The 21,412-nt window shown below is 40.3% G+C and overlaps 1 protein-coding gene across 10 annotated transcripts in view; it reads right to left on the bottom strand.

Annotated features, from left to right (window-relative positions):
- Positions 1 to 19,665, bottom strand: part of PRDM2 (PR/SET domain 2) — a 125,855-nt gene extending 106,190 nt beyond the window's left edge. For 2 of the 10 annotated variants that reach the window (XM_063631790.1, XM_063631792.1), the window contains exons 1-2: positions 18,250 to 18,341; positions 2,912 to 2,985 (exon numbers count right to left, since the gene is read on the bottom strand). In XM_063631790.1, the coding sequence (XP_063487860.1) occupies positions 2,912 to 2,953 (42 nt within the window). In that variant the 5' untranslated portion in view covers positions 2,954 to 2,985; positions 18,250 to 18,341. Of the gene's footprint in view, positions 1 to 1,601; positions 1,702 to 2,911; positions 2,986 to 18,040; positions 18,062 to 18,101; positions 18,182 to 18,249 lie in introns of those variants that run through there. The other 8 variants (XM_063631791.1, XM_063631789.1, XM_055262625.2 and 5 more) reach the window with 8 other exon arrangements.
- Between the last annotated feature and the right edge of the window lie 1,747 nt (positions 19,666 to 21,412).

The following is a 21,412-nucleotide window of genomic DNA, read 5'->3' on the forward strand; positions in this document are numbered from 1 at the left end:
GGAGTATGTTACTGGCAGAGCTCTTGCCCACCTAGTTCACTGCGGAACCCATAACATGCTGGGATACAGTCTGTGCACGATGAATGAGGGAAGGAATGAATGAATGTTAGGGACAACTGAGATAATGGAACCATTCCTGAAATAAAGCCATTCCTAAATAAGTCTAGGAAAATAAGAAGGAAAACAGTGGAACATCTAAAAGTTAAGTATCAGGATGGGTGTGGAATGTTAATGAAGCAAGTAGGATACCTACGATCTGAGAATGGAGAGAAGGAAGCATGGAGAGCCAGGGGAGGAGGCACAATGACTACTGCTCTTGCTGCCACCCAGGCATGGGCTCAAGTGGAAGGATCGAAGACTCACATGCAAAGCAAGCTGGGCTCTAATTGAGAGGTTAAGAGATATTAAGAAAGGGGTGAGTTTTGAGTGAAGAACAGAAGGGAAGAGAAAGAAAGCAAAGAATATGTAGGTCGGGGAGCTTTGTGAGAGCTGGGCTCAGAGGGAGCTATCACACTAGGACCGGCTTGGAACACACTGATACAACTGAGCGCAACAGTTCTGAATGTCGCCTCAATAGTCAGTGCTGAAAACACTGGCAGGCTGTGGACTCTATTGCTTCTTCCAGAGGAATCAATAACAAACAACATGATATGCCTATGACGAGGATCCTGCAGTCCCTGAAACTCAACTGTCAGGCATATACAAAACAAATTATTCTATGCTATTGTCTTCAAGACCATACCCATCATAAGAAACAGAACTGACAACTAAAACCCGTCAAAGCAATGCTGATCCGTTCCCGGGGAGAATAACCTAACCCTAAAATAACCATCAGGATTTTATTTATAAGTCAATCTTCTTCAAGTTCAAACTTTTTTATATCTGAATTTTGTTGTGTAGAGTTATTTTTCAGTTTTCCAAGCATTTACTGCTCATTTTCACTGTCTGAAAATGACAGCAATAAATACAAGAAGGGAAAACTGTAAATTATCCTGAAATAAGTCTTAACCCTGAAGAATTACTGGGGTGATTGTTGAAAAACACTGATCGATTTTATGCCATAACAGTCAGGTCTAAACAGCATATAATTAATATTCTTCTAATAAAATATAGCAAAAGATGCTAAAAATTTTACTCAAAGTGGGCAATTTTTATAATCCAAATAAGTTTCATTACTACCAGACCATTTAAATTACACCCAAATCAGAAATGTGTTAACCATTAGAAACATAAGAGGACACTTTTCCACTGATACTTGGCATTTGGGATCAAAGGCGGTCTTCTGCAAATCTGATATTAAAACTTGTCAAAAGCAAAATGAAATTGTAAAAGAGCCAAAAAAAAAAAAAGTAGTAGTTATTGCTACCACTTTTTGACTGGTATGCAGACTTTTTTAAACACAAGTTTGATATAACTGAAATATAAAGCAAAAGTTTGAAGTGTCAAGTCTAATACACTAGAAATATTACAAGCCTAATACTGTACAAGAATTAAGGCATAATTAATCCTAAGGTTAAAGGTGTAGACATATCAAATGATTTCTAAACAGCGATGCAACAAGAACAATATCAACATTTAGATTCCACTTTGGAAGAACTCACAACCATTCTAATGCAGGATCAAGACTCCTCCAACAAAACAGTTCCTAGACCGCAGAGAACCGAGCTCCTTTGGGTGACCAGGTTCGTATTAAGAATCAATCTTAAAATAGGAAAATAAATGAAATCTATGAAATATATATGAGTATAACTTTGATGGACGATGACTGTGAAAATCCACTCTGTTCTCTTTTCCCTCCTCCACCTCACCATTTCAAAAATAATTTGCCTTCAAAAGCATGTCAATAAATCTGCAAGTTTTAAAATAATAGAAAGCATGTGCCCCATGTGTTCGCCAGATTCGTTTTTTATGATATATGTCCTCTGCATTAAAATAAACATTTCTGATAAAGAAAGTAATGAAAAGAAATCAAAAGAATCCAAAAATTTCAAATCTCTCAATGCAGCACAGGACTGAATGTATTAAACTTGGCCCAGCTAATTAAATTGAACTTGTGATCTCTAGTTAGAATCACCTGTACATGATAAAAAGGTGTCTAAAGTTTCAGTTGATAAGGGATACAAAATGTTTTCAAGTCTGAGAGTTTTAAGCTAAGGACTTCATATTTTGGGTTTTGTCCTTCACATTTTAAAAATAAGTGCTTATGAAGATTTTAAAAAGAAAACATTTCTGACACCCACGTATTTCTATAACTACCAGTGAGATGATATTGAAACCAGAAAATAAGAATCCTACTCTAGAATATATTATTAGATCCACATAACTGGCTCTACTTATCAGAACACCCTTGAGGCTATGAAAATATCCATAGCAGAATAGTTTAATCACCAGGTAATCCCACATCTCCTGTAAAGAGAAACACATCTTACATTTCAATATCTGCCCTCTTGTTTTTGCTCTGAGAACAGGTTTTTCAAGGACAAATGCTTAAAGTTTCTTCTTTGATCATTTGCAGTCTCTATAAATAACTTTTAATCCTCTCTTTTCAACCAACAAATAATCACAAAATAAAAAATGCTAAAAATGAAAGCTTAATAAGCTTCAAAACAAACACACACAAAAAACTCACTCTAGAGTGTGGCAAGGGAGAGGTCAAAAAGTCTTAATGAAAATCCCTAAGAATGAGTCCTCTCCTCAGGCAACCACAGAAACGACAACCCACACCCAAACAATGCACATTCCACTCCACGAACAAATGCATGGTATGAACGCAATGAACTAATTAATGGTATTAAGAAACAAAAATGAGAATCCAGGAGAAATGAATGTGTGTGCTACTATCTTGTAAAAATCAAGAGCTGGTCTAACATCTAGGTCATGTATTTGTATAAATTCTGATTTTTAAACTCACCTGATTCATTTTCAATTCCTGTTGTGTTCTGTAAAGATACATACAACAAAGAAACTTCTTTGATTACATGAACCCTAAAAAGAAAAACAGACAATTGTAATATGTACCTGCCTACAAATTTACAGGGATTTAAAACCACATACAGAACTGTAGAGTTTGCTCAAAGGGCTATTTATAAAGCAACTCTATGCCAAATCAACTCCAATCTATGCTGAGAGCTTCCTTGTCAGATTTATTATCTCCAGTGAAATAGATTTCTTACTACGCCTTACTAGGGCTTCACTGTACTCTACAACTGAAAGCAGACTCATTAGGATAACATCAAATCTTTGCTTTGGAACTGCATCATTCCTAAGAAGAAATAAATTAGCTTTGTTAATAGAAATACAAAGCATTATTGAGTACCTTATTATGCAATATAAGTGTCTTTCTTTTTCTTTTACCAATACTGTGCTGAACGTAAACACCATTAGACCCCATTACATTATTCTGTTTTTCAAGTTCCTGAATTAGAAAGTTGAATTTACTAACATTGGCCACTGGGAGTTCTCTCTGAGGAAAAGAACAAAAAACTGGCAGTAAAATGCAAATGTTTTAATAAAAGATGTTGGGAAACAGCTACATTGTCCCTTAAAAACCCGTGTTCAATGTATTCATAGTATAGTAAAATAAGAAGACAAAATTATTTCTTGTAAATGCATATGACTTACTTGTTTCTAAATAATAATCTCTGAAAATGGTCCTTTCTGCAACGTATGCCTTGAGTCATTTGATGCAATTCATAATATATTAAATCATGACACTTTAAGTAGAACTTTCACTGTAAGGTTCTAAACATTTCTCACGTTTACATACACACACCATTAGGCATAATTCTCCTATTTCTTTATGCACTTGCTTATAACTTATCTTTCCTTCCTTGACCCACAAGCCTCTGCTTACATTGTAACATTATGTTCTAATTGTTAATAACCCAAAGAATACATAATTTAGTGACATTCTTCCTACTGCCTACCCACTGTTTTGACATTTTACCCTTGTTTTTTAATAAGGTAGTTGGATTTTTCTTTCCTTTTCTTGATCTATTTAACTACTCACCTGATTACCCTTAACCACCAAAGGCACTATATTTAAGTTAGGGCCTGGCCGTCTGAACGACTTTTATTCATAATTGGCATAAGGATGTATTCCATGAGATTGCATCTTGTTAGACAGCTCACTGCTAGCCAAACCAATATAAACTCTTGGTAAGCAAGGACTCAGGAAAAAAAAAAAAAAAGCAAAGCCAAAGAATTGCAAGTTAAACCATGAAGTCCATTCCTTTAAATTTTAATACTGAGTATCTTTCTCATGTATATTTACATGTCCTGCCTTAGTAAACATCATATATTGAACATAACCCTCTTCTCTAAGACGTAAAATTGTTATCAAGTTAAAAATGTATATTTTGGGCCGGGCGCAGTGGCTCATGCCTGTAATCCCAGCACTTTGGGACGTCAAGGCAGGCGGATCACGAGGTCAGGAGATTGAGACCATCCTGGCTAACACGGTGAAACCCCGTCTCTACTAAAAAATACAAAAAATTAGCCAGGCATCGTGGCAGGCGCCTGTAGTCCCAGCTACTCGGGAGGCTGAGGCAGGAGAATGGCGTGAACCTGGCAGATGGAGCTTGCAGTGAGCCGAGATCACGCCACTGCACTCCAGCTTGGGCGACAGAGCAAGACTCCGTCTCGAAAAAAAAAAAGAAAAAAAAAAAGAAAAAAAAATATATATATATATGTATAGGTATTAAACAGTGATGAGCTTAGTGATCCCTCAGATGTGCACACTTGACCCTCGACCAGAAATGCCTACTGACTACTATCCAGTTGCACGTGGTGGCCCTGCGTGACACCTCATTCCCCCAGGTGAATAAGATGTTAGGGGTTTCACATGTCCTCTGACAAAGCTTTTATAGGTAGATTTATTAACACCAGCTCAGGGGAGTTCTCTTTGAGGAACAGAACAAAAAACATCTGCGGTAAAATGCAAATGTTTTAATAAAAGATGTTGGAAAGAGCTATAATGCTTTACCATTTCCCTTTGTTTGCCTTTTCCCTCTCACGAGAATCGTCGGTATCATCATCATCACCATCATTTATGAAGCTTCTTCCAAGGACTAGCAGGCACTGTGCTGCCTTCAGTGAACCAGCTCAGGTCCCCTTCACCAAAATAAGCACAGCACTAGCATCCTCAATTAACAAGAGCTTAAGATAATTCAGTCAAGGTCTCATAATTTTGGTTTCTGCTAATGCATCTTAACTACATTTCACCAATTTTTTACTCCTGCCTCCCCAGGAGCACCCACTATGTGTCAAGCACTGCCCTTGAGCAGTGGAAAGGAGGAAGATCCCTGCCCTTTTGGGGAAGAGAGCCACAGTAAATACATAAGTAAAATATGTGGCATGCCAGAAAATGAAAGTGCTTTAGAAAAAAATAAAGAGTTATGGAGAGGTAGATAGTTACTACAATCTCTGTCTCTACCTCTATGTGTGCAAATTCAACAATGTGGTCAGAGAAGGACTCAGAGGAGCGGTCCACATAAAAGCCAGGAAAGGGATGAGCTTCAAACCAGGAAAGTAAGGGGAGAAATGTTATATGGAGGTGGAGGTGGAAGCGAAAGTGAGAAGCCTCACAAGGCTGCAGCCTGGGGAAGCGGAGAGGGAGCCAGGATGCTGGTGTGGCTGGTGCACAGTCGGTGAGGGGCGCATGAAGAGGCGATGTTGGAGGCTGATGCCCAGTCTAACCAAGAGACAATGGCGGCATGGCTCAGGCAGTAGAAGAGATGTGAAAAGTAACTGGATCCTGGACGGACAGACGGACAGATGGATGGATAGATTTTATTTGATTTTTCCTTTTTTTTTTTGAGATGGAGTCTCGCTCTGTCGCCAGGCTAGAGTGCAGTGGTGTGATCTTGGCTCACTGCAGCCTCCACCTCCCGGGTTCAAGCAATTCTCCTGCCTCAGCCTCCTGAGTAGCTAGTACTACAGGCACGTGCCACCACACCCAGTCAATATTTTTGTATTTTCAGTAGAGACAGAGTTTCACCACGTTGGCCATGATGGTCTCGAGCACCCAAGATGTGCTGCAGTTTTAGATCTTAGGCATGAAAGAAAGAAAGGAATTCAGGGATGGCACTGAGGTTTTTGTCCTGAGGGCATAGGAGGATGGAGCTGCTGTTTTCTAAGATGCTGCCTTCTTCTTACCATCTGTTTTTCATGTTTTCCCTCTTTATTTAACACTTCTTTTCTTTTCCTCACCTTTTGTCATTGCTAGCTCATAGGCACAATTCAAACAACTGAGACATCCTAACATCTGATATTGAATAACTAAAATAGTACTTAAAACATTGTATTCTTTGATTTATTATCTCAAGGAATCTCATGTTTTTCTTTTTTTCTGGAGACAGTGTAGTACTCTGTCACCCGGGCTGGACTGCAATGGCACAATCATAGCTCACTGCAGCCTCGAACTCCTGGGCTCAAGTGATCCTCCCACCTCAGCCTCCTAAATAACTAAGACTACAGGCTCACGCCACCATGCCTGGCTAATTTTTTTTTTTTTTTTTTTTTTTTTGGTAGAGACAGAGCCTCACCTTGTTGCCCAGGCTATCATCTTTTTCTTAATAAAAAAAGATTAGAATATAATTCAGATTGTTACATAATTAATAATCTTCTCTTTCTACACTACCTGTTTCCTCTCTGTCCAAATGAGAATGCGCTTATTATTTCTTTCCAGAGAAAAGAAAGATCATAACATCTTTTTCTTAAAGATTCACTATATATCTGTGTGGGGAGAGCCTCCTCCCTATTATTTCCAAATCCTAATTGCTAAAAACCAGACCGTCATTTTTTCCTCTCTCCCTCTTGGACTCACAAAATTGTCAAGCTATATACATAAAATATTGTACAACAACAAAAACACTGTAAATCTGACAGTGAATTCTCAAATGTTATTTTTAAAACTTAATTCTTTATTCAACTATATCAAAAACAAGGGGTGTTAAAGGAAAAGAAGTAAGACCTGGGTGGAGTCTCTCAACAGAGGAACGCTGCATTTTGGACTGGCCAGCTCCTTGAGCGAGACTGTCCCTTTCCTTATGGGCACTTAACATTGCAGTGCCTCCAATCATTGTGACAATCGAAAATACATACACACATTCTCAAATGCCCTGCCAACTGAGAACCTCTGAATGTGGTAACCATATGATGAGCTGCAATAGGATAATAATATATTCTAAAGCAACTACAGCATCTAAAAATGTTTGGGATAACTTCCTTAAGATTCCTCCAGCACTGCTCAAAACCCCCGTGGAAGTGCCATGGCAATCCTACATAACTTTCATATTCAGTGTTGACTTCAACAGTCCTGTCTTTACACACCCATTTAACTAATACATGGTATCTCCAGGCCAAGGTTTTATCAAATGTGAGAAACGGAATGATCAATCCAGCAGTGCAGAGGCAGAGAGAAATCTTTCCAAGTGTATCACTGAAACCTTAACAATTCTACCAAATGCTCTTTTTTTTTTTTTTTTTTTTTTTTTTGAGACGGAGTCTCGCTCTGTCACCCAGGCTGGAGTGCAGTGGCGCGATCTCGGCTCACTGCAAGCTCCACCTCCCGGGTTCAGGCCATTATCCTGCCTCAGACTCCCAAGTAGCTGGAACTACAGGCGCCCGTCACCACGCTCAGCTATTTTTTGTATTTTAGTAGAGACGGGGTTTCACTGCGTTAGCCAGGATGGTCTCGATCTCCTGACCTCGTGATCTGTCCGCCTCAGCCTCCCAAAGTGCTGGGATTACAGGCGTGAGCCACCGTGCCCGGCCAAATGCTCTTTTTTGAAGTGCTGAACAATTAAGTGCCTCTGCTTTGCTAACAGCAGATACTGAAAATCTTTAAATCCCTAGGACTTCTCTGACCTTGGCTTATGCCTTAGTTTCTTTTCTGCATTTCCACGCCTAATCAAACCTTCTTGAATATTTCTACAGCACCCCTTGAATAAGTCTAACATATTCCTTCTATCCTACCTTAATATTTATCAGTCCTAGAAGAGCATGCACTCTTAGAAAATAAGAGCTTGATCTCTATTTTACATATCAAGATTTTAATGAGTATATGCACTTAACTTTTCAAGATATTACTTTCAAGTTCTAGACAAATCAGTCTTAGAAACATTTATTAATAGCATAAAGATGATTTGATGATTAATGATCCGTATCAATATAACCACAATAAAATAATTTGAGTCATTACTAAGATACTAGTCCCATAAAGTGTCAACACAACCTCAACAACTGTTAAGCTGCTGTCTTCTGACACGGAAGTCCAGAGACCAGAAAATCTAGAGACATGTGGGACAGCCCTTTCCCTGGGTCATACCAGCCCTGCAGCCCCAGCACTCTCTATTACCAATCCTCTGAAATAAAGCAGGTCTATCTAAACAAAGACACAAACTAGCATTAATGTAATACATGTAACACTTAAACTGTCTTCATATCTGCCCTTTACGGACTTGTAAAAATCTACAAATCTATATGAAAGGCAAAGTAGGAGCAACAGATTTTTTTTTAAGATTAGTTTACGTCTGTGAGGGAAGGGACAGAATTGGGAAAATACGTATTTGATTTGTACATTCACCTCTAAATCACTGACATTATTTTTTACAATTTTCTTTAGGATCACTTTAGATCTCTGGCAGGGAGGGAGGAGTAACTGGAAAATAATTAACTTTGCAATAAACACATAGAGGTCACATACTATTTTATAATTATTTTAAGTTAACAAAAATTCTACATTGTGACATCAAGAATCAGAAAAAACTTTAACTTTTATGATTCAGGAAGTTTATGGATAAAGAGTAAAACAGAAATAAGTAAGAGAATATGTTTTTATCAAATTTAAAAGACCAGAATGAAAACATGGACTAGACACAAGAAAAAAAGTTGCCATTTTGGGAAAGGAGTCTTAGAAAGTTCATGGCCAACATAAAAAAAAATTCTAAAGCTAATCACCACATAAAGTAGTTCTCAAGGCAAATAAATACTGTAGCAAATACAGAGATGATTCGGCTTTTAGCAGAGTAGATCTGTAGTGTCATCTAACACTGACCTTACTCTGACCAAAAGATTCTTGCAATCCTGAAACTTCTAGAAAAATAATAAAAATGTCTGAAATATGCCAACTTCTCAAAAACAGTTTTTATTGATTTTAAAATGCTATTAAGGTATTCATTGTCATAGAAAACTACCACGCACAATTCCTAAATTACAATCTGTGAAATTTTTTTTCTTCAGAAAGACTCCACAATTAGAATCTGTTGAAATTTGTTGTAGAAAATTCTTTAAACCAAACATTTAAATCTAGGACTTCAATTTAATTTGTTCATTGAATCTATTTTTATGTGGCCCTTAAAAACATATCCAAAAAACCCATTGCTAATATAGCAATAAAAATACTTTGGGTTAAAAAAAACTGTAAACTTTAGATATCAATATGAAAACACGTAGTACCCACTTGTTAGATTAAGCAAAAGCACAGATATTGAATCTGCCCAGGAATTTGCTAAATGAAAATTCATCAGTTTTCCTTTTCTAAAATAATACGATTTCACAAGAGTAATCATCTAGCTTCGTACTAAAAAATACAGCCCCAACCTTGGTATTAAAATGCAGACTATATTACCAAATTAAATAAAGTGAAAAATCAAACCTGATACTTTAAGGAGATTCTATGTGTGTGGAGAGAGACTGCGCAGACAGGAAAGGTGTGGCAAGCTGCTGAACCAGAGGCAATGAATTCCTTCTGCTTGAAACCACTCACGCCTCTCACCCACCGAAGGATTTCTCCCAATACCAAAAGACAATGGTTAACACAGAGTATATCACATACAGCAATTTCCCTACCTACAAATATATGAGATACAAGAATAGAATGTTCACAAATAAACCACTAATTTCTCCCATTTCAGTGATCAGTTTCCTCAGTGAGGCCTAGAACACGACAGACAACTATCACAGGCCCCGATTCCCCGAATGCATAGAGCAGAGAAACGTAAATAGCGAAGTGGAGTGTATTGAGTTTACTCCAGGTGGGACGATCTGATACTAACAACACAGTTTCCATGTAACAGATTAGAAAAACCAAGGGTGTGCTGTTCTCAGTGGCTTTAGAGCTGCAGAGCTCCAGTAAGAAAATGAGACTGATTCAAGCTTTTGTTTGGAATATTTAAGTTTATAGAGTGCTGAGGTCAACAGCCCTCCGGCTCCAGTGGGCCTCGAGCAATTAAATAACACCATATCAGAATGTCAAATAAGGGACCTGCTGATATGCTAGGAAAGGACTATAAATCCGCATTTAGATTGTGGCATTCCAGGGTTCTTTTCCTGTCAGAATATCTCTTCCTTTACTTGGAAAGAAAAAAAAAAGATTAAAGGGGAAATTTTCAAAAGCTACTGCTCCAAGCATCCATTAATAATGAGACAGCTCAGAAGTAAACATATGGCAGTTGCGGATTATGTATTCTTTATTATTGATTGCTGTTATTGACAGCTATTAATATATGCTCTCCCTCATACTTTTGATTAAATTTATACACCTAAGTCATATTCCACTGAACATGTAATTTATTACATCACAAATCTCAAGTTTGTTTAGGGTTCCTACAATAATTCCCTGTAACCTCCTTATTAAAACTACCCAGTTTCTCTAAAGAAATTAAAACATATTATCTTAGCTCTCACTATAGGATATTCCTCCCCTCCAACGGTACAAAAAAAAAAAGAATTATTGTGAATTTTCCTGCATGAAGTAACTCCATCCAATCAAAGCACTCTTGAATTAAAATGTTAATTTCCTTTCCTTATTTTTAAGACTAATTGCCAAGAAATACAAATGTAAAAATCTGGGGGCAGGTCAGAATACAAGAGTTTTCCAATCAGTCCTTGCTCTCTGATGAGAACTATGCTTCAGATTCAAGGCCATTATTACCTCCTGCAAAATAGTATTAAAGTAACAGAAGTTTCCATGAAAGATTCTTTTCTGACATTTTCCCTACATTAGATGTATAAAAACTTTAACTTATAAAAGGAAAATTAAATCAAAATCTTGACTAACACTCAAATGCCAAGCTTCTAACTCAGACAAAATTTCTAAAGCAAGATGCCATATGATAGCTCATTTCACAATTCCCAAAACAAAATGAATCCTCAGTTGACCCCTGTGTACCGTTTTTCCACTGGATTTGCCAATGCAGATGTTACTTTTAAAATTAAGAGATGTCTAGGAATCCTGCAAAAGATTTGTGAATTTCCTGAAAAGCGGAAGAACGCTACAGCAGCACGGACAGGGTAGTGGTCCTGGCACCAAAGTCTTCACGTCTCACAGGAAGACTCTCTGAGCAACAGAAGCATCTTACAAGGAGCTGCTCGGAGCTCTTCTCATCTTCCATACAACCCGCACGTAAATGATGCGGAGGCTTCCTGAATTCACAGGTGAACAACCTAAAGCAAAACTGGAAGTCATAACAGATAAAATGACAACTCAAACTCTTTTGCTATGGTGTCAGGCACACTTATGTTACTGCAAGATTCTACAGGTCTTCTCCGAAGATTTTATTAAGTTTTTTTTTTTAATTTTGGTAGAAAGTGACTCTTCTATTTTAAATAATTTGAGATTTGGGATTTACTCTCTAAATATGTTACTACTTCTCACAAGCACTTAAAAATAATGGCAATGCCTACTGTTTGCAGAGCAAAGTGTGTACACTATTCTACAGTTTAAGAGGCCCTTTAAACTACACACACAAGCTTCTTTTTGGAAAAAAAAAAATGTTATTTCCTCAAAATAAATCACTAGTTCTTGTTTCAAGGTAAAGAGAAATAAATGCCTAACCATTTATTATTTTAAAAAAAGATGAAAGACTGTCTTTTGATGTTTGTCTGTTTTAGTCTGCAAAACAGTGCAACTCAAGTGAGCATCAGTGCAGAGCAAGGACAGAACAGATGGGCAGTTCTAGGGGGCTCTGAGTTCCAGGTTAAATCTAAACATGACCTTGTGGTAGAGTTCCCAGATACCGTGTGAGGAGTTACTATCCTACTCCACACCCTGTTCCAAAAAGTCTGTGGAGAAAGATGGAAGAAGAGTGACTGAGAAGCAGAGCCTGCGATCACCTGGAAGAGGAGCCTGGTTTCATGGCGGTCCATTAGGAAGGCAGCTTTAGCACCTGGAATGGGCAGTCAGGAGTTCTGGACTAAGAAGGCACCATCGACAAGAAAAATTGAATATTTTAGGAAGATTAAGTTGACAGAAAAGAATAAGGAAGTAGGTGAGGAGAGGGCAGCCAGAAAGACTGGGGCCGGGCAAGTCGGTTCAGAATCCAAGAGAACAGGCAATTAGGGTTTGAACTGCAGTCAAGAGCTGAAACAAAAAATATGATTGACACTGCAGAGGGAAGGAATGGGCAGAATGTTAGCTAACTGAACAGGAGGCAAAAAAGAAATGGCAAAGATGAGTCCCAAAATTGGAATGTGAGTGACTACAGGAATGGTGGTTTGAATATATTTTAAAGACAGAGCAGTCAGGAGTAGGGACAATATTTAAGTAAAAGGTGGTGAGCCCCATTTTTTTTTTTTTTGAGATGGAGTCTCGCTCTGTCTCCCAGGCTGGAGTGCAGTGGCGCGATCTCGACTCACTGCAACCTCCGCCTCCCAGGTTCAAGCAATTCTTCTGCCTCAGCCTCCCAAGCAGCTGGGATTACAGGTGTCCACCACCACACCTGGCTAATTTTTGCATTTTTAGTAGAGATGGGGTTTCGCCATGTTGGCCAGGCTGGTCTCAAACTCCTGACCTCGTGATCCACCAGCCTCGGCCTCCCAAAGTGCTGGGATTACAGGCATGAGCCACCATGCCTGGCCAGTGAGCTCCATTTTACTGACTCTAAGGAGATGCCCGACCTTCCCGGGAAAAGTACATCAGTCTCAAGCGGAAGAACAGGTCCAAGCACAAACAGGCCATCAACATCGGGATGGAGATTCAGAAGTCCCAAGTGGGTGCCTCAGGAAAGGAAATTGCCAAGCGGAAAAATATCCACAGAGAAGGGTAGACGGTGCAGGACGTGGCTTTGTGAAAGGCACGGAAGGAGCTAGAAAAAATAGTGGCCCCTTCCACCAAGTTCTATAAGAGTGGAGGGAAGGTCAAAATGCCTAAGGACTCAATAGATAACTGGGAAGGCTTTTCTCTCAACAATAACTGCCATGTTATTTCACAACACTCGCTGTATTAGGAGAAATATCTAAGAAAAAATGTTACTAATGTTCTTGAAAAACCTAAAGTATCTCAAATTGCCTGCCTATTCTTTATTCATCTCAAACCATCCCGATGAAAAAGACTAATCATAGTCTTCACTTTACAAATAGGAAGAGACAACAGGGGACAAGTGACCTACCTACCCCCACCACAGCCGAAAATCACTCGTACTCCATTCTTGATCTGTGATACTGTCATTCTGTACATTGAGGTAGGGCTCCATTAAATTACTCGAGAGTGCATTCATATATTTATCTCCCCAAGCAGGTGAGCTGACCTGCCGTCTAACAAGTGGGAACAGAACTTCACAATTAAGAATCTAAATTTACCCCAAGAGCCATCCTCTTGAAAACTCCTACTTTCAGATGTACTGTAAAACGAAGTCTTTCAGAATTATAGCAAAGTCCCTAAAAAATAAGCCTCACAGAGTGAGGGACATTTAGAATGTCACTTTTACACTGATACTCCAATTTATATTTAATTTACATTCTCTTAACAAGGTCTTGGGCAATGTGCAGGATTCATACTAAAGTATATAAGGGTTTAGTGAATCTTACATGGCATCATTTAAATTATGTGAAAGTGCCATGGAATTATCCCACCAGAGTTTAACATAGTTCTTAGTAGAACTACATATAAGCACATATAAAATGTGTGGGTTTTACCAATTTCCAGACAGACTGCCCCCTATAATCAAACTAACAGTTGCACTTAGCTTTACATATTTCAGACAAGCTGTGCCAAGAAGTAATTCAGCTCTTTCAAAGCAAAACCCAGAGTATGATTTATTGCAAGAGCTACAAAATATTCTTTTCACCAAAATGGCTAGAAAATAATAAGTATTCAGTAAAATCTCCTTTATTGCATGTTCCAAAGGACTAATAAATGAAAACACAGTATAGGCATGACATGAACCAAGACTCTAAGAATAAATACTATACAGTACTAAGAAAAATACTGTAAGCATATTTCATTCCAAATGAGCCAGATTTACTACATACAATAACTCTAATTCATGCCTCAGGAAGGTGGGGGTAGGGAATGAAAGGCATTTAAGAAAGAATATTTAAATGACACATGCATTCATTCCAGTGAAATTATACAGATGTTCTGTAATTCAGAAAACCACCTCTACCAAATGTGGCTCCAAAAGCACATCTCTTTTCACATGTTTTATTTGTCAATACATTCTGACTAAAGATTACGTATGCCACAATAAAAATTCAATCAATACTATCTACACTTAGAAAGATTACAAATAAGGATTTGGCAACTTATACTTTTCCCCCTAGAGGAAAGCTGCATTAATGCTGCACGTTTTCCACAAAGATCAATGAACTATCTTTAAATTATAATGTATTAAGTTAAAGTTAGGTAAGCACTTCAAAAGTAAGCCTTATTGCCTCAGGGCAAATTCACCGTTTCTGTGCATAACATCAAATTGGTTGTTTTCAAAAAAACAGGTTTCGGGAAAACTACAGCATAGCCTCTACCATCAATCTTCAAGGGGTTGCTGGACCAAGTTGCTTTTCTAGAATACAGTTGTTTCTGAGCTGTTCAGCATAATGGTCTATATGCTTAAATTATTTACCACGCATCAACTGTATGCAAATTTATTCAAATTTCATAATTTAATCTGCATACTAAGAATGCTGATTCCACGTCATGAAAACTCCTTTATGATCTCCAGGATCCCTCACATTGCTTTACCTCATGCCACAAAACTGACGCCGAAGCAAAAGTGCTGAAACTGACCATTCAATAAGGTCACAAAACCAAAGGTGGAAAGGAACGTGGACAGACCTGGAAGTCCATTTCTTGGCTTCAAGGTGTAAACCATCTAGTCTATCCTTACAGTTCTTAAAGAAATTCAATAATCTGTTTCAATAATTCAACCATACAGTTAGATGAACCTTCCTTCACTGCAGCGGTTCAAGTGCTATTGGAAATGTCTGGAGATTTTATTGGCTGTCACACTGGAAGGAGGGGCTACTGGCATCTCCTTGATAGAGGACAGGGATGCTGCTAAACATCCTACAGTGTACAGGATAGTCCTCCACAATAGAGAATTATCTAACCCAAACGTCAGTAAGTGCAGAGGCTGAGAAACCCTGCTTTAATGGAAGCTAAGTATTGTTTTCAGTAATGGAGTCTACAGCTTTCAGACACTCCATGAAGGTGGTTTTTACAGCTCTAACTAGAAACTTGTAGCTTCAAAAATAGAGAGATGGACCACCACCCCAGGCCTCTAACCAAATGTTGTAACGACAGGTGACAGCATAGCTGATGATCAGCGCCACAAAGCATGAAGCCCTAGACACAGGGCGGCAGTTATCCGTGGTAAGGACAGTCAGGTGATGTCCTTCATCATCTGGAAACTCCCTTAGCTACCCATCGTCATGCAAGTTTGACGATTTTCCCCCAACCATCAACCTCCTCCTCTTCCACTCCCCATTATGGAGTTTTCTGTTAGAAGTCTGCTGTTTTGGTTTTTTTTTTTCTGCATGAGTATTAAAAATAACATGAAAAGCTACTCAGAAGACATGAAAATAGTAAATAACCTAAGGTGCTTTCCATCCTGGAAAGTCTATGATTTAACAGGACTTAAAAAGGGTTTGTAAATCAGGTTTGGAACTTGAAAAGAGACAGGCTGCTTAAAGAAACAGTCCCATGAATAAATAAACATCTAACGTAAAATAATCATCAAAAGAATATGTGCAGATATATGTACATAACTGTACAGCCACAGCCGAGAATGGAAGAAAGGAAGCTGAAATTGAGTGTTACTTCTTATGACTGCACCAGCAAGAAAAATGCGTATTTAGATGCTAAAAAGCAGAATTTACATTTTTCACTGTAATCTCAAAAGATTACAGAACTTTAAAACCCACAATTTTAAAAAAACTTTCAAACAAATCTTAATGAAAAGAAAACTCAGGCTTGAGAAACCTTACAGATCAATATGGACTTGATTGATAACTTACGGCCCATCCACATATTAAATAGCCATTAAACATAATATTGACTAGTTAGTGGTATGGATACATGCTCACCGTATCATAAGGCAAGACAGGTTGCAAACAATATATACACTATATTATCAATCCTGTATAAAATGTAAATATATATATATATATGTGAATGAATTGTAAAATAAGGAAAGAAATACGCATATCCACACCAAGAGAGACAGGAAGATCTGCCAAACGTTAACAATGGTTATCTGAAGAGGGGAAGGATATGCCCAATTTCTGTTTCTTCTTTGTGCTTTTCTCTACTTTCCAATTTTCTACAGTGAGAATCTTTTGTTATGTTTTGTACTTACAAAACTAATACATTCTTACAGATTTAAACTGTACTGTTTCAGGCCCTGTCCACAAAATAAGGAAAAAAGAAACCTGAACATACCAACCTTTCAATTAAAGAAACTACCTTCAGAATCAACAAAAGCACACATTTACTGAGCAGTATTATCACGTTCTGGCACTTTTCTAAGCACTTAAAATGTATTAACTTACTTCAATCAAACCAAAATAGATGTGTTGAGTAAAAAGAGCCCTGGAATCACAGAAAATGTAAATGAGTTTTAGTTCCACTATGAATTTTGATTTGTTTCCATAGCTCGAAATGAGGGAGTTTAATAAAAATGATCTTTCAAGGTCATCTCAAGGCTAAACTAAGATTCTACATGTAAAAATTTGGCCAATAAATGTTAGTCCGGAAGCCTCTAGAGTGATGGAGCAGCTTGGACCATCTCAAAAACACAGAACCCTACTAAAAAAGAACGCATGACTGTGTGTCTCAGTTCCTCCTCCTTAATATATGTAAATTTCCTATCATGTTTTTTTAAAAAGGCCTACATTTTTCTAATACTTGGACACAACTGATCAAATCAAGGCGAAGTCTATACCACTGTAAAAAAAATCATTGAAGGGTTCCATTTGTTGTTAAAAGTTTCTGTCACTTTTAATAAACCTGGAGTAAACAAAAACTTAAACATTTTAGTCGAGTTCTGGGGTAAAAATGATTGTTCTAGTGTCTGGTTAAAGGGATCTAAGGACCTACTGGGATTCAGCAAAAGACGTTCCACGTCTCAAATACACCCAAAATCTCAATACAACACTAAATAAAAGAAAAGTGAGGGGCCAGCACGAAATTTCTGTTAGGGGAAATTTCAGCTGCGTAGTTAAGGAAATCAGGACTTCCCGGTTAACTGTGGGGTCTTTGCCGCAGCTCACAGCCCGACACAAGTCTACAAGCCCGGAGGGTCGGTGGCTCACGCGTGGATCGAAGGAACCACGAAGGTTTGGGGAATAACACTGACCTGTTAGGTTTACTTCATGTCTCACTTGCCACCATCAAAAGAGGTTCATTGATAGCTTTATTAGCAAAATTAATAACATAGAGTTGCACGTCTGTAACACACACACGCGCACACACCCGTGGGTCTATGGGAACATTGAGGGAGACAATCTCCAGGTTAAAACCACACAAAAACTATTTGGGAAACACAAAGACGCAAGACACAAAACAAATTAGGAGTGCAAATGTGCAAGACACACTCAGTGGGAACACAAAAGAGAAAAGCACAGCGTCTTGACAATTGGGACGGCGCCCGGCCCCACGTGGGGTCCCAGGTGGCCCCGCCGCCGCCTGCACCCGGCCGGTCCCTGCAGCCCGCACGCGTCCCCCGCGGGGCGCGCGGCTCTTCACGGCGACAAAGCGAATCCCGAACTTCGCCGCGGGGAACCCACGGCCGACAGGGAGGAGCCCGGCGCCGCCACCCACCCGCGGGGCCACCGACCCGGAGGCCCGCGCCTCGTCCCGGGGCCCCTGGCGCGCCCAGGACCTCTGAAGGGGCGCGTCCGCCGGCCCGGCCATCCCTGCGGCGCCTGGTCCCCAGCGTGTCGCCTCTGCCGTCGCCGCCGCGCTCCTCGGGAGGAGGGACCAGCGTCCCGGCGCCAGCCCAGAGGCCGCCCACCCGCGCCGCTCCTTACCCGCGCCCGCCGCGCCCGCGCCTCAGAGCTCCGAGGGCCGCCGCCACCGCCGCTGTTCCGCCGGCCCCGGCGCCCGCGGCCGCGCCGCCGCCATTTTGGCTCCAGTCGGAAGTGACGTCGGGCGGCGAGGCAGTGGCCTGCGGGGCTGCGGGGCTCCGGGACCCCCGGTCTCCCCACGATCCCGGAGCCCGGCCCTTGACCCTGCTCCGTCGCCCAATGGCCACCACCCAGCCGCCCCTCGTAGGTCACCGCGGATCCCATGTCGGCGCCTCGGGAAGGAACCCCGGCGGCTGGCGTCGCGGCAGGTCCGACCGCACCCTAGGGCTAGGATCCTGCATGGTTCAAACGTTCTCAAAGAATCAAAAAGACTGGAGGAGGTGTTGAGGGGGCATGTCTGTCGTTGGAGGTCATTAAATATCTGACAAATACATAAACGTAGACCTTATACTTCGCTGGTGTCAGAAGGACCAGTACACCCTCGCCCAAAAAGATCCAACTCCAGGCAGGCAGACGCAGCTGCTGGGTTTATTTGCTGCCCTAGTACCCAGGAGCAGTGACCGACGCTGCCCTGTGCCTGCGCTGTTCCAGTGCAGCGCCTCTGAGAGCGCGGTAGTAGCCCTGCCCTTAAGGAGCTTACTGTTCCCAAGCGGGCAAACAAATGGACTGCAGAGACGACGACTCATAGATGTTCTGATGAAGATGAACTGGGTGGAACTGGAGATGGCTCTTCCACATCCAAGGGTAGAGGCCTAGCACGTGGTTGAAAATGAGTTGAGTCGGGGAGAAGCACAGGCTGGAGATGAGCTGGAAAGTTGGGATTTGTCGTTATAGATGGTGCCTGGAGGCTTGAGCACTTCAAGATAAAGTAATCCTCTGAGAATGAAGTCAGGAAGAATCCCAATGTGATGGCTACGTTGGCCCTCTGCAGAATGCACCCAGTCGAAAAACAGGATATTAAGGGCAGGTGTGCTTCCAAAAATTATGAACGATCGTTTATGTAACAGGTTTATGTAAGAAAACGTGTTGGCCGGGCGCGGTGGCTCACGCCTGTAATCCCAGCACTTTGGGAGGCCGAGGCGGGTGGATCACGAGGTCAGGAGATCGAGACCATCCTGGCTAACACGGTGAAACCCCGTCTCTACTAAAAATACAAAAAGTTAGCCAGGCATGGTGGCAGGTGGCTGTAGTCCCAGCTACTCGGGAGGCTGAGGCAGGAGAGTGGCGTGAACCCGGGAGGTGGAGCTGGCAGTGAGCCGAGATCGCCCCACTGCTCTCCAGCCTGGGCGACAGAGCGAGACTCTATCTCAAAAAAAAAAAAAAAAAAGAATAAGGCTATAGCTGATGATCTAGTCAGTTATAGTAAACAAATGAAGATCACCTCATCAGAGTACATTTTATTAAGGCCTTGAGAAGTGACAGGGCATAAGAAAATAAGGAAAAAAAGGAAATCACATCTCAACGGTTTGCTTATTTCTTCCACTATTCAAGGAAAAGAGACCCTAGATCTGGGAGATACCATGTGCCTGTCATCAAAGTAGTATTCTCTGTTGTGGAGCAAAGTCATCAGACTTCTGCACCCCTTACCTAGATTAATACCTTACAACTGGATCCATGCATCGAAATTATCTGGGGTATCTATGAAGAAAATAGGGAGACCCCACTGTTCCATCCACCATCCAAACACTGACATAGAAATCAACATTTTAAGAGAAAAGCTATGGGCCACCTGGCATTCAATAGAATGCAAAAGGAAAATAAAGGACGTTAAATCGGAAGTGGCACAGTGAACCAGAATGGATACTAGATGGTTGGTTAACAGAGTAGCCAGTGGTTGTCTTTCCGGTTATTAATTCATTAATCCAAAGTGACTGGGCTATATTAGTTTCCTGTGGCTGCTGTAACAAATTATCCCAACCCTGACAACAGAAGTTTATTCTGTCACAACTCTAGAGGCTAGAAGTCCAAAATCAGTATCACTAGGCCAAAATTAAGGTGGCAGCAGGGCCAGGCTCCCTCTGGAGTCTCCAGCAGAAAATTGCTCCTTCCCTTTTCCAGCTTCTGGTGGCTGCCAGCATGCCTTGGCTTGTGACTGCATCACTCTATCTTCAAAGCCAGTATCTTCAAATCTCTGTCTCCATCTTAATATCATCTTCTCCTCTGTATGTGGTGAAATTCCCTCTGCCTCCCTCTCATAATGATACATGTGATTTAGGACCCACCCGGATAATCTGGCCATCTCAAGATCCTTCACTTAATCACATCTGCAAGACTACACATGAGGTAGCATTTGCAGATTCTGGACGTTAGGGATATGGACTTAGGTACGGGGCCATTATTTAGCCTACCACACTGGGTGTCTCCTCAGTGTTTCTGAGGTCCTCACACCCTTAGTCAGCCATCGTGTGGTTTTTATCTGTGTATTTCTTGAACATATGTCTATTTTTCAACCTGTGCTATTTCTCAGGGTAAATAATTAAATATAATTTGTTTAATCCAAAAAAGATCAGAGCCATCAAGAATACAATAATTTAATGAGCACTTATTATCCATGTGATATGTTAAATATCACTTTTTTGCCGCTTTGAAAGGTAAAATGTATTGTTTGGCCTACCACGCTGGGTGTCTCCTCAGTGTTTCTGAGGTCCCCCCACCCTTAATCAGCCATCATGTGGTTTTTATCTGTGTATTTCTTGAACATATGTCTATTTTTCAACCTGTGCTATTTCTCAGGGTAAATAATTATATATAATTTATGTAATCCATAAAAGATGAGAGCCATCAAGAATGCAATTTAATGAGCACTTATTATCCATGTGATATGTTAAATATCACTCTTTTGCCCCTTTGAAAAGGTGAAATGTATTGCGGGCTGTTTCTGTATGGAGATTGAAGTATAAAAATATACTCTTTGTCCAAGTCGACAACATTAATGAAACTCCACTCTACCCCAGTACACCTGGTACCGGTTCTGGCCGGTTATGTACCTTGCTGCGGCAGTACCGTGATGGAAGACATGATCATCATTCACCACAACATCCCACTACCCAGAAGAGTGTCTGGCACACGATAAATGCTAAATAGATATTTTTAATTGGAAAAAAGTCTTCTCCATGGACCTCTCAATGTGGATGTATTACAACACATCTATGTTGTAGACCGCACC

This window comes from Symphalangus syndactylus, chromosome 22 (assembly GCF_028878055.3).
Source record: "Symphalangus syndactylus isolate Jambi chromosome 22, NHGRI_mSymSyn1-v2.1_pri, whole genome shotgun sequence".
Taxonomy (NCBI): Eukaryota; Metazoa; Chordata; class Mammalia; order Primates; family Hylobatidae; genus Symphalangus; species Symphalangus syndactylus.